The following is an 11,619-nucleotide window of genomic DNA, read 5'->3' as shown; positions in this document are numbered from 1 at the left end:
GGACAGGCCATGGTGGGAGGGGTTTCGGAACTGTTCGGGGATGTCGGCAGAGGCAATGATAGGTTGTTGTTTGAGGGTACGGCCTTGGGGCTATGTTTGGGGAGTTCAGGGCCTTATGAGCGAATGCCTGCGGGAGTCAGCACTGGCAACACGAGGGGCAAGAAGCGCCCAACCCTCTCACTCTGCTCCCAGCAGAGCCGGGGTCCCGGCTAGCGCAAACTCCTGCGGCTCCGGCTCCACCACCCGTTGGGCGTCCCTGCGCCCCCAAGTGGCAAGTTTTAGAACTGCACCCATGGGAGCACATTGTGCCTCTCCCACCCTCGCGCGGTCAAATGGATGCTGCAGCACCTGTCCGCAAAGTGGCTTTATTCCCCAAGGCCCCACGCTGCGGACCTGGGCCCGGCTTGGGTTGGTCTGGCTGGCTGTTGGGCTTCGGGGCGTATCTAGAAGTGGCTGAGGCCACTGTGCCGAGAGCTGCGTAGCGAGCTGGCCTCCCAGGTGCTCCTGGTTAGGCCCAGCCTACCGGGGCTGCCCTTGGCACAGGCCCTCGGGGGCAGGAGGCGAAGGAGTTGACGCAGCACGGCCTGGCGTAGCAGGATGTACACCCAGGGGTCCAGGATCTGGTTCCACGAGGCTAGGCGCACGGCCAAAAACAGCGGCCGCTGCAGGGAGCTGGAGCTCCAGCCCCCGACGGCCAACACCACCAACACCTGCCGGAGAAGCGGCGTGAGCGGTGGGCTGGGTGTAAGGGAAGGGTACGGCGAAGGGGATGGCGGGATGGAGGGAGCATGGCTGGAGGGTAAGGGGGCAGGAGCGTCACAGAGAGAGAAATGGGGGTCTTCCTGGAAAGGAGCTGTGGAAAGACGGCCTTAGAGGGTGCGGCAGAAACAAAGCCCTTCATTGGGTAGGGGCTTGGGCCAGAAAGAAGAGAAGTCCCAGGTGTCCCGAAAGGCATGGGTTTGAGGGGGAGAAGAAAAACGGTGTGGGAGAGGTGAAAGGGGGCCAGGGAATGAAGTGTCGGGGCCTAGAGAGGTGAGGCTGCGGAGGAGGCTTATATGCTTTGGGGTAAACTACAAAGGCCCCTGGGAGGAGTAAGATAAAGGGGCCGGGAGGAGAGGTGGGACCTCAGAGGGAGAGGGCAAAAGACAGGGGGCGCCTCGAGGGGCGGGACCCTGGCCACAGAAGGGAGAGAGGACCCCGGTATCCTAGGATGGAAAGGTTGAGAGGCCAAGGCAGGAGCTGGAAGAAGCACGGGCGGCGGGGCGGGTGTGCTCCTCACCAGCAGCGGGCTCCAGCATATGCACGACACCACCATGATGCCCACTAGCTGGCCCACCATCTCCACGTCATGGGCGCGAGCTCTGCGCGTTGAGCCGCAGCCTGGAGCACCTCTGAAGGCGGCGGAAGCCGAAGCGACGGACGAGACGGACGAGGCGGAGGCTGAGCGGAGTCCGCGCTCCCCCCAGCGCCGGCGGCTGTCGGGACCGGAGGTCGGGGGGCGCCGTTGAGAGCGGCGGCGCCAGCGGGCGCGCAGCAGGGCCAGGCCGCTGAGAGTGTTGCACACGAGCGCGGCGAGAAGCGCGGCGAGGCCGAGGCCCGCGAAGAGGCCGGCGAGCAGGGCCTGGCGCCAGCCGCCCGCCGGGCCCAGGCCAATGAAGCACCACGTGCCAGGGTACTGCAGCTCATAGTGGCCCACGCGCGCCAGTGGCAGCAGCGCCACAGCCAAGGCCACCGCGGCTAGTGCGGCCAGAGCGAGGCGCGCGCGGGCGACCGAGACCCGGGCGGCGTGCAGCAGGGGCCGCGTGACCCCGACGCAGCGCTCCACGGCCATGCCGCAGCCCAGCAGCAGCGGGCACAGGCCGAAGAAGACCATGCAGCCGCCCAGGAAGCGGCAGGCGCCTCCGGACGGCGAAAGCCCCGCTGCATACAGGCGCAGCACCAGCGCCCCCGGGATCACGTGGCCGGCCAGGTCGGTGGCCAGCAGGCTGGCAACGAAGAGCAGAAAGGTGGCTGCTGGGCGGCGGCGCCGTAGGCGGCCCGAAGCCTGAGCCAGCAGCACCAGTGCCAGCACGTTGGACAAGGCGCCCAGCGTCATGGAGAAGATGGGCAGCGCTGGTGACCCGCCTGAGAGGCCCGACGGCGGCCCAGACGCGTTGGGGGCCCCAGGCGCCGCACACGTGGTCACCTCGTCCACCAGGCTCAGGTTGAGGGGCCCACAAGGGCTCATGTCAGTGCCAGGGGTGGGGCTGGGAAGGAGGGGAAGATGAAGCTGGCCCGGGACCTAGCAACCAGTCTGTCTGAGACCAGCCGGTGGTCCCATCTCAGATCAGCAGGGCCCATGTTAGCAACGCCAATGTCCCTGGCTGCCCAGTTCCTGACTCCTTCTCCTCCTCTGCCTCTCACCATCCCAGCTCTTGCTCCTGAACTCACTCTGTCCTCACTGCTTCCTTTTCTGCCCACTGTGGCTCCCGTGGCTCCAGCCAGTGCGTCTGTTGTAATCTCTGGGCCTCATGGACCCACCTCCCGTTTACACCACAGCAAATTCCTGGTCGTGGGCGCCAGCTGATACTCACTGACCATTTCTGACCCCAGGCCCTCACCTGATCCCAGTGCCCCATCTCTGACAGTCATGTCACCTGTTCTCAGTCCCATCCTTGATGCCCACAGAGCCCCACTTCTGCCACTGTGGTCCCATTCTTTCCCCATTATACTGTCTCTGTCCCCATGGTCCCATTTCTGTTCCCATGGCCATATCTTTATTCCCCATGATTGCATTTCTGTCCCCACAACCACATCCCTGTCCCCAACATTCCCATCTCTGAGCTCCATTGCTGTCTCACCCAGGCCCTACCCCTGACCACCGCTGCCTCAACCTGCGTTTCCAGAACTCTGCCCACAGTTCCAGAACTCCTGCCAGCTTGATACCCTGGTGGTGAGGGCAGGGAGCAAAACTGCCCGCTGGGTCAGATAGGAAGGGAGGATGGACCGACGGTAAGAGCAACAGGGACAGATTGGGCTGAGAGTCAAGGAACACAGGAAAGAGAGAGCCATGGCCCCATCCTTCAGCGCCCACCAGCCCCACCCGATATGCTCGAGCCCTAGCCTTACCGGGTGGTCCATGAGACACTGGGTCCCCATTGCCTGCTTCTTGGCTCCTGCTGTCCGCGGAACCCGCGCCTGCTGTGCCCAAGCTCTCCCACAGGCTGCTCCCTCCCTCTCTTCCTCCAGGGGCGGCTCCTCGGCTCCCTGCCTCCTCCTGCTGCCTGCTCAGGCCTCCAGGGGCCGCTCCAATTAGCGCCAGCCCACAGGGGGCCTGGGGTGGCAGAGACCCCCTCTCTATGTTTCTGACAATAGGTGGGGGCCACTCTTGGTCCCAGCTACCCCTATGAGGAAGGGGAGCTCCCAGGGAGTTGTCCTGACCCCCTCGCCCTGGTGGGGCAGGAGCACCCTTTTCCCCCTTGGCGCGGGCCTCTTGCCTGCCTCATTAATAAGGCGGATAAAATCTAAACACTGGAAAATGTGAGCGTCACCCAGGGAAGGCTGGGGTGGCTGCAGGGGGTGTTGTTGGCCCTCTGGGGCTGTGAAGTTAGGGGTCTAGCCCTTGTGGAGGCAGCAGTATCCCCTTACTCTGCTAGAGCCTTCATGGATGTTGGGTGGGGGGTGGTGGGCAGTGCCTTGGGTGGTGGACCAGCTTGGGTCAGGACCAGGCAAGCCAGGAGATCCGCCCACTATTTACACAGGGACTTAAAGCCCAGGCCAGGGCAACAGAAGTCATACCCCTGGAGCGGGGGAGCAGGAGGCCGCTGACCAGGGGACTCTCGTAGATCATGCCTCAGGATGTAGTGAGCAACACACATGCCAAGCCACAAAGACAGCCACACACAGCAGCAGCCTTGCCTCTTGCCCTGAGTAGACACACACACACACACACACACACACACACACACACCACACAGTCTCACGATCATATCCCCTAATACCCTGATACCAGCCACCATCACAACCTGTCCCCAGCCAGCCACATCAGCCACATCTTGGGGTCAGCCACTGTCAAACCTCTGAACTCACTGAGACAGTTACACCCCTAGCACCAGATGCACCCAGTTACTGAGTCTAACGTGGGCCACTTCTCTCAACACCCTGAAATACAGCCCCCCGAGATCCTTACTGCTGAGACAGTCCCCCAGCCATATCCAAATCACCCGGAGACACCTCCCAACAATCCAACTTCCACAGGCAGACTCCACACACCCAAGACATAAGGAATGGCATCCCTGGACATCCCCAGATCTAGCTGATCACGCCCCTACCCTAGAAACAGGAACATCTAGACACACACACTCTCACAGTCATGCAGTCACACGGCCACATTGCAGGCACACTACCAGTTACACCCACAAACACCCTGGCACACAAAGATAGTTGTTGCACCCCATTCCCTCGACAGATAGTTACAGCCCTCAACATGGGCACAAACCATCAAAACTGATAACACACAGTCCTACTCTCAATATCAAGGCACATACCACACCCTTCAAACCGGAGCCATCTACTGGCACAGACACATGAAGCGCCCACAGGTGCCCAGGGATGCAGAGTAACCCTAACATCGGCCACCCCCACCCTATCCCAAGAACACAGCCACAGGCTCCGCACCCACCCCCAACCCAGCATTCCCCTACGAGGCCGACCGCTGGCCCAGTGGAAATGGGGAGTAGGCTGGGCTTACACTTCTCTCAGCTCACCCCCAAACATTCCTGCAGGGACCTCTGACCTGGCTGGCTCCCTTCCTTTCAGTCCTGGCTCTCCCCTCCAGGTCTGGCCAGGGTCCCGCCCCCCCTTCCTTGATCCCCCTTTAATCCTCAAGGATGAAGTAGGTTGTCAAAACAAGCAGGCCGGGTTTATACCCAGTGTACAGCATGGCCTGCCATAAGTGCCCACAGACCCCACATGTTCAATCAGTTGGGGGCCACATCACGACTGCTCTCTCAGTATCAGGGGTGGACTCCTCCCCATAGCACTTGCCCCAGCAGACCCAAGGATCTGTTTGCCCCCACCCCATCTTTCTCTAAGCCAGGCATTCAAACCTCCTGGCCCTGGTGCTTCCCATGACCCTGGGCTATAGCCAGCAGCCTCGGGCCCACTGTTGACATAGGGCCACATGGCTGGAGGCCTTGCTCAAAAGGGAGCAGGACTTGAACCCTCAGTAGGCCCAGAGCTCCAGCCTTGCCTGGAAGCCTGGTGGCCCGCCGCCAGGAGTCTCATCAGGCGGAACGGGTGGGAGGGGGCAGGCGGCCCAGGCCAGCTCCTAATTCAATTTGGAGCCAGAGGAGGATGGATTTCAGCTGTTACATTCTTTCCCAGCCCAGGCCCACCCTGCCTTCCCATCCCTCAGTTACCACACAGGTCCAACAGCAGATAGAGTCTTTATGTTCCAGACAGCAAATTCAGATACAAAAGCCCACCGCAATCATCCCTCCCGCCCAGTCTGTCCGAGGCTGGGCTGAAAGAAATACAGGCGTGGGTTGGGGAGGTTGGGGGTTCACAGCAGACTCGTGTTTCAATGCAGAGGTAGGGGGCTCCTCTGAAGGGGGATAGTGGGAGGGTATTATTGCATTTGCTGAAGGGGAAGCCCCCTTTTTGGATTCCCTGCAACAGGAAACCAGGGAGGCCAGGACCCCCAAATAGAACCTGAGGCCCCAGGGAGACAGAGGGACCAGTTTGGCAGCTGATGTGGAAAGTGTTAGGGGCAGGAGCTGGCTGTCCAATCTGGCTCATCCCTCCCCACGCCTGACCTGGCTGAGGTAGGTGGGGAATGGGGGTTGAGGTGGGGGGCAGCTGGGACCCCAGCCAGGCTGGGAACCAGGGAGGGGGTGGTACCAATTGGGCTGGGGTAGGGGCTCAGCCCCACCTCTGAGCTGCATTGTCCTGGAGCTGCTGGGCCAGGCCAAAGCCAGACACTGGAGTCTGGGCTGTGGTATCCCCACCCCAGGAGCTCCCACCAGGCTGGGCCCAGGTCATCACAAGGTCCACCAGAAGGACTAGTAACGGCCGACCTTGGCATCCCCAATGGCACCCCAAACGTCAAAAACGAACTCATCGGGGAAGGCGAAGTCACCAAGCCGCTCATCCAGGGCCTCGGCCAGTTCATCTGGGTTCCTCTTGTCCTTCCCAAGTTCCACCATGGTGGCCGCTGGAGGGTGGGGCAGGGAGCAGAATGGAGGCACAGATGCAGAGGTGCCCACAGTACCTAGAAGCCCCCTCCCCCACACTCCCATTCCTACCCAGATGAAGTGCCACCTACTCACCCAACTCTGTGTCCCTGATGCCCATGTAACTTTCCAGCAGGTCATCTACTTTCTCAATTGCCTTCTCCTCAAAGGCCGAGGGCTAGAGACGGGGGAGAGAAGGGACCGTGGCATTATAATAATGTGACTGTGACTGTAATTGTGTTTACTAAGTGCCAGGTCTCTTTTTGCCACTTTATGTATATTAACCCACAGTTCATCCTCACGACAACTCTGACAATGTCAGTATTATTATCCCCCCCATTTTACAGACGAGGAAACTGAGGCCCATTTGCCCAAGGTCCCAGAGCTGGGGGGAGGCAGAGGTGGATTTGAATCCAGTGCCTGGAGCCCCTGAGCTATCAGCTGATGCTGCCACCTATGAATGTGCAGGGAAGGGGGGCTCAGGCCCAGCTGGAACACTCACCAGATCCTCTACTGTGGCAGGGCCCCGGGATCGGAGCCGGAGGGTCCCTCGGCCAGTGCCCAGCTGGGGGCCGGAGCCCGGGCGGCCACCCCCTGAACGCACACTGATCATGTCTGTGGGAGGCAGGGGAGGGGTGAGGGTGCGGAAAACCCAATTCCAGCATGTTCTGGGCAGGAATGCTGGCATCTTGGCTCTAGACCCTCCTCTACCTTCTCCAAGCTTCTGCGGGCTCCAGGGGCAGTTGGGGGCTAAGGTGACTCTAGGAGGGCAGGTCTTCTGACTCAGGCTTGGCATAGATGGGGAAGGGGCACCCAGGGGCTGGGAATGAAAACGGCTGGAGGGGAGACTGGAGCGGCCACATCTGCTCCCAGGGCCTGAGGGACAGGAAGGGGGTGGGGCCTCCGTCTCTAGCTGCTTTCCCTAAGGCCAAGGGGGTATAAGCTACTGGGCCAAGGACCAGCCCTATCTGCCTGGGGAAGTGTTTCAGAGTCCCCCACCCCCACCCCAACCCCAGGGGCCTCCAGCTCATTCCTGAGAGTTAGTGAAGCCAGACTGAAAAGTGGGGGGCCTGGCACAGGGCAGCCAAGCCTGGCTTCTCGGAGGTGGGGGGCTGGCCAGGGCTGGGGGCGCTTGGCTGGGCTAATGGCTCCTGGAAGCTGGGTGTGGGGGCAACTTCCTCCTTGCCCCCGCCCTCCTCCCAGGCTGGGCGGAGAGCCAGCACCCCCACCCCAAGGTAGGGCGGAGCTGCCCCTTTCTAATTTGGCGAGCTGTGTTTGGGCGCCACCTGCTGGTGGCCCCTGGCACTGCAGCCTGGACCCAAGTAAACAGGGTGATTATGTTGGTTCCGGCGGGCAGACCCTCACCAAAAGCCTTGCGGGGCTCTGTTAGCTTCAGCGTGAAGGTACGGCCTCGGGGCAGCTCCTTGAGCAGCCGGGCCACCTCGTAATGCCGGCAACCCAGCAGGCTCTGCCCGTTGATGGCCTCGATCATGTCACCCACGCTGATGAGCTGGATCTGGTCGATGACGCTGCCCTCCTTGATACGCTGCGGGGAGAGGAGCGGTCAGCCCCGCGGCTCCGCCCCTGGCTCCCATAGCCCGCCCTAACCTCAAGCACCTTGATGAAGGCGTAGCCGGCCCCGTTGTCCGTGATGGTCAGCCCCAGAGCCTCCTCCGACTTGAACACCTCCACCTCCTTGCGCTGCCCTTTGACGTGGGCGAAGATGAAGTCCTCCAGCCCAATCTGGCCCCCCAGAAGCTTGTCCATGTCCACTTTATGGGTGTTGAGGGTGCAGAACATCACCTGCAGAGGTGGGAGACACTCAACCCTCACCTTCCCTCCCTTGCCCTTTGCAGCCCCAACCTGAGGGGAAGAGAGAAGGGAAAGGCCTGAAGGTCCCCACTCCCGTGCTTGACCACCTCCACACCAAGGCAGGGCCCCCCCCCTGCAATGTCAGCTCTGCCAGGACTGGGATTTGTCCTAGCGAATACTCTCTGCTGGTTGCAGGGCACAGAGCCTGGCCCACCGTGGTGCTCTGTAAAGGCTTGTGGAATGAATAAAGGGGCACCGATACCCACCAGGCATACTGAAACCCCTGTAGGTACTTCTTGCTCAATCCTACGGTTGCCCTCTTGGCCTCCCTTCATTTCCCAAAGTCCTTGGGGTTTGCCTCCCTGTGCATCATGGAGAAGTGAATCTTGCACCTAATCTGCAGCTCCCAAAATCCACTGGGGCGCAAACAATACATGGTGGGAATGTAGCATCCAGTCCTGACCATCAGTTCCCACAATCCATTGGGGAGCAGGCTTCCCAATGCCTGATGGAAACTCAGCACCCAGTCCGGGCCTCCAGTTCCCCATAATTCACTGGGGCACAGACCTCAGCATCTGCAGCTTCAGCACCTGAGCCCCCCGCTCAGGACCACGAGGCACGCCCAGCCAGGTCTCTAGGCCACCATCAGGGCCCCAGTGCTCCCTGGTGGGTACCTCAGCAACTGGCAGCCGGAATGCCTCAGCAATCTTGCTGTATAGCTCCTTGACGTTGGTAAAGCCCTCGATGCGGCCAGTGGGACTGCCATGGGCCAGCTGGGTGTGGAACACGAGACGGGGCCGCAGGGCTGGGGGAGGAGGGGGCAAGCCCACTTGGGGCCCTCCTGCTCCACCTCCACCCAGGGGCCCTGGCTCCCCCACGCCCAGCCCACCGCGGCCTGGCTCAGCTTCCTCATTTTCCACCAGAGGCGGCGCTTTTTTCCGCCGCCCCAGTCCCAGCGGCATGAGCAGCGTAAAGAGGGGGTGCGCCCAGGTGATCTGCAGGGCAGAAAAGTGGGCTCAGGGCCTGGACACTGGCCCCAGGCTCCCTCTCCCCCACCATTAGCACCCTACAGACCCCATGACATATTCAGAGAACAGACTGGCCTTGGTTCAAATCCCAGTTCCCACACTTTTACACTCGTACAGAAGTAATAGCAGCTCCTATCTATTTCAACCCTGTGCTAACTGCTCCGTGGCCTTACTTAATCCTCATACCACATCGTGATGGAGGGATCATATTATGCTACGATTATGCCCATTTAACAGACAAGAAAATGGAGGATCAGAGTGGTTAAGTTTCTTTCTTTTTCTATAGGTTGCTGTCATTAGTGCTGTGAGCAAAATATTTCTGACTCTCCCTTCAAAGCACATAGGCAGATGGCATTTATTGACCTCCTTATCACTGGGCAGACTTATCACTAGTTCTGGCCAATGAGTTGCAAGAGGAAGTAACACATGACATTTCTGGACTGCAGCATTTAATTACTGGAGCAAGAGCCTCCAGAAGTCTATTGCTCCCTGGCAGGGTGACCAGCCACAACTGACGTGGTGGTGGCTCCATCAGAACAGACCCTGAGTGACTACAACGAATGGAACTTCTCACCTAGCTGCAATGGACATGGAGCAGAAAACAAAATTAAACCTTTGTTGAGTTTGGCCACTACAATTTTAGGGGTTGTTCCTGCAGCAAAACCTGTCCTGACTGATACCTTTTTTTCTTTCCTCTCCCCCACACTCTTTCTCTCTTTTTCACTCTCTCCCTCCCATAAAACAAATATTTTTGGGGTGTTTAAATAGTCCATACATTGTTTTAGATACTGCTTTCAATAAGACAAGCAAGGTGCCTGACTCGTGCCACGTGTGCAGTTACACAGGTTTTTCCCTGTGCAAAGCATCAGACCCTCGTATGGTGATGTATGTGCTGGGAGGAAGGGCTGCTTTCTTCTAATCACTCCCAGGTGCTCTACTCTCTAGCCGGTGTTCTGTCGGTGCTGTCCAGAAGCACGCCATCCAGAGGAGAAGGTGTAAGCATCTAATATAACTTCTAATAGTCCCATGAAGATAATAAAGCAAGAAAAGTTTTATGGAGGGCCTCGCCGAGCAGGTGCAGCTGAACCTGAGACCTGAATGACAGGAAGAAGCATCCACATGAGGATGTGAGGCAAGAGTGTTCCGGGCAGAGGGAACAACCAGTACAAAAGTCCCTGAGATGCTTGGCATGTTTGAAGAAGAGCAAGGAGGCCCATGTGGTTGGAACAGAGTGAATAACGGGGTCAGCAGGAGGAGGTGAGAGCAGGAGATGACAAGCAAATGGAGCATGGCCTTGTGGGCTGCAGGGAGGACTTGAGCTTTTGTTCTGAGTAAGGTGGCAGCCATGGAAGGCTCTGAGTAGCCTCACAGACTCAGGCTCACAGATCAGCTGGAGACCAGTGTGGCTGGAGTGGAGTGAGCGATGGGAGAACATGAGGTGGGAAGGTAAAAGAGGTGACATTGGTCAACTGTGCAGGGCCTTATAGACGGGGAAAGAATTCGGATTTCATTTTTCAGTAACACGTCCAAAGTCACAGAGACTGGCTGCACCCTTAGGTCTGACTCCCAAGCCCAAGTTCATAACCAAAAAGCTCAATCCCCTAAGCAACTCCATTTTCCCGGACCCCAGATGCTTGATCTGTAAATGGGGACATTCTATCCACCTGGACAGGTTGCCTTGAGGATCAAATTATGCCAAATTACATTTTTCTGTGGCAAGGGGACTCCCTGCTCCCTCCCTTCGGATTGCCTCTTCCAGGGGTTATTGTGGATTCAGTAGTCCAGTGGGCTGCACCCTTCGTCATGCATGTGTTCATTTGTTCATTCATTCATTCCTCTATTGTCCAAGACCTCCTCTAGTATCACCTGGTGCAGCCCCAGCATCACTCACCTAGACTAACGCAGTTTTCTCCTCGCAGTCTTCTGGCTCCCGCCGTCGCCCCCCACGTTCTCTCCTCAACACGGCAGCCAGAGTGCTCCTGTAAAACAGAAGCCATGTCACATCTATCCTCTGTTCCAACCCCTCCCAGGGCTCGTAACTCCCTCGCAGTAAAAGCCAAGGTGCTCCCCTCGGCTCACAGGCCCCTACTAATTTGCTCCCGTCATCTCCTCATCTCCTGCCACTCTCCCCTTCATTCACTCCCCCCAGTCACACAGGCCTGGCCTCATCCCTGTTTCTCCAACATACTAGGCACAGTCCAGCCTCAGGGTCTTTGGACTGGCTGTGCTCCCCGGTATCCACGCAACTCACTCTTTCACCTCTTTCAGGTGGAAAATATAGTTCATTCATTTATCCTGTTCATTGTTTTCCAAAAGTTCAGGGAATTTCGTCTGTCTTCTTTGTACCTATATTCTCAGTGCAGAGAACGGTGCTCAATAAATCCTTGTTGAATGATGAATGGATCAAGGAAGGCGCCTAATATTGACCATCCCAGCAGTCCCTGTAGTCTCTGCCCTCAAGAGGGGCTTGTCTCCACAGCAAAAGCACAAGCCCCACCTCTGTGGTCCGTTATCTCTGCTGGGCATAGAGCTGGTACTTCATCCAGCCAGGGAGACAGGGACTGTAT

At 58.7% G+C, this 11,619-nt stretch overlaps 2 protein-coding genes across 8 annotated transcripts in view; both read right to left on the bottom strand.

Moving 5' to 3' along the window:
• Positions 1-350: 350 nt before the first annotated feature.
• On the bottom strand, positions 351-3,458 carry PTGER1 (prostaglandin E receptor 1). Its single transcript, XM_081075824.1, has 3 exons — positions 3,109-3,458; positions 1,280-2,246; positions 351-710 (listed from the first exon to the last, which is right to left on the bottom strand). Exons 2-3 carry the CDS (start codon positions 2,225-2,227, stop codon positions 444-446), a joined length of 1,215 nt encoding a protein of 404 aa, XP_080931950.1. The 5' UTR covers positions 2,228-2,246; positions 3,109-3,458; the 3' UTR covers positions 351-443.
• A 1,952-nt stretch (positions 3,459-5,410) lies between these two features.
• The window catches only part of GIPC1 (GIPC PDZ domain containing family member 1), a 9,398-nt gene continuing 3,189 nt past the window's right edge, over positions 5,411-11,619 (bottom strand). For 2 of the 7 annotated variants that reach the window (XM_081075835.1, XM_081075837.1), the window contains exons 3-9: positions 10,944-11,031; positions 8,699-9,019; positions 7,830-8,015; positions 7,578-7,758; positions 6,715-6,827; positions 6,309-6,390; positions 5,411-6,193 (exon numbers count right to left, since the gene is read on the bottom strand). In XM_081075835.1, the coding sequence (XP_080931961.1) occupies positions 6,042-6,193; positions 6,309-6,390; positions 6,715-6,827; positions 7,578-7,758; positions 7,830-8,015; positions 8,699-8,986 (1,002 nt within the window). In that variant the 5' untranslated portion in view covers positions 8,987-9,019; positions 10,944-11,031 and the 3' untranslated portion in view covers positions 5,411-6,041. Of the gene's footprint in view, positions 6,194-6,308; positions 6,391-6,714; positions 6,828-7,577; positions 7,759-7,829; positions 8,016-8,698; positions 9,020-9,827; positions 10,147-10,943; positions 11,032-11,303 lie in introns of all 7 variants that reach the window. The other 5 variants (XM_081075839.1, XM_081075836.1, XM_081075838.1 and 2 more) reach the window with 5 other exon arrangements.

This window comes from Rhinolophus hipposideros, assembly GCF_964194185.1.
Source record: "Rhinolophus hipposideros genome assembly, chromosome: 16".
In the NCBI taxonomy this organism is placed as follows: Eukaryota; Metazoa; Chordata; class Mammalia; order Chiroptera; family Rhinolophidae; genus Rhinolophus; species Rhinolophus hipposideros.
The sequence above is the reverse complement of the archived record's forward strand: the minus strand, read 5'-3'. Positions and strand labels throughout refer to the sequence as shown.

Excerpts from the sequence above, each read along its gene's own strand:
- PTGER1 (XM_081075824.1), bottom strand. The coding sequence starts at position 2,227 with ATGAGCCCTTGTGGGCCCCTCAACCTGAGCCTGGTGGACGAGGTGACC. Across the intron at positions 711-1,279 it reads TATGCTGGAGCCCGCTGCTG|GTGTTGGTGGTGTTGGCCGT; the intron begins GTGAGGAGCACA and ends CTTCTCCGGCAG.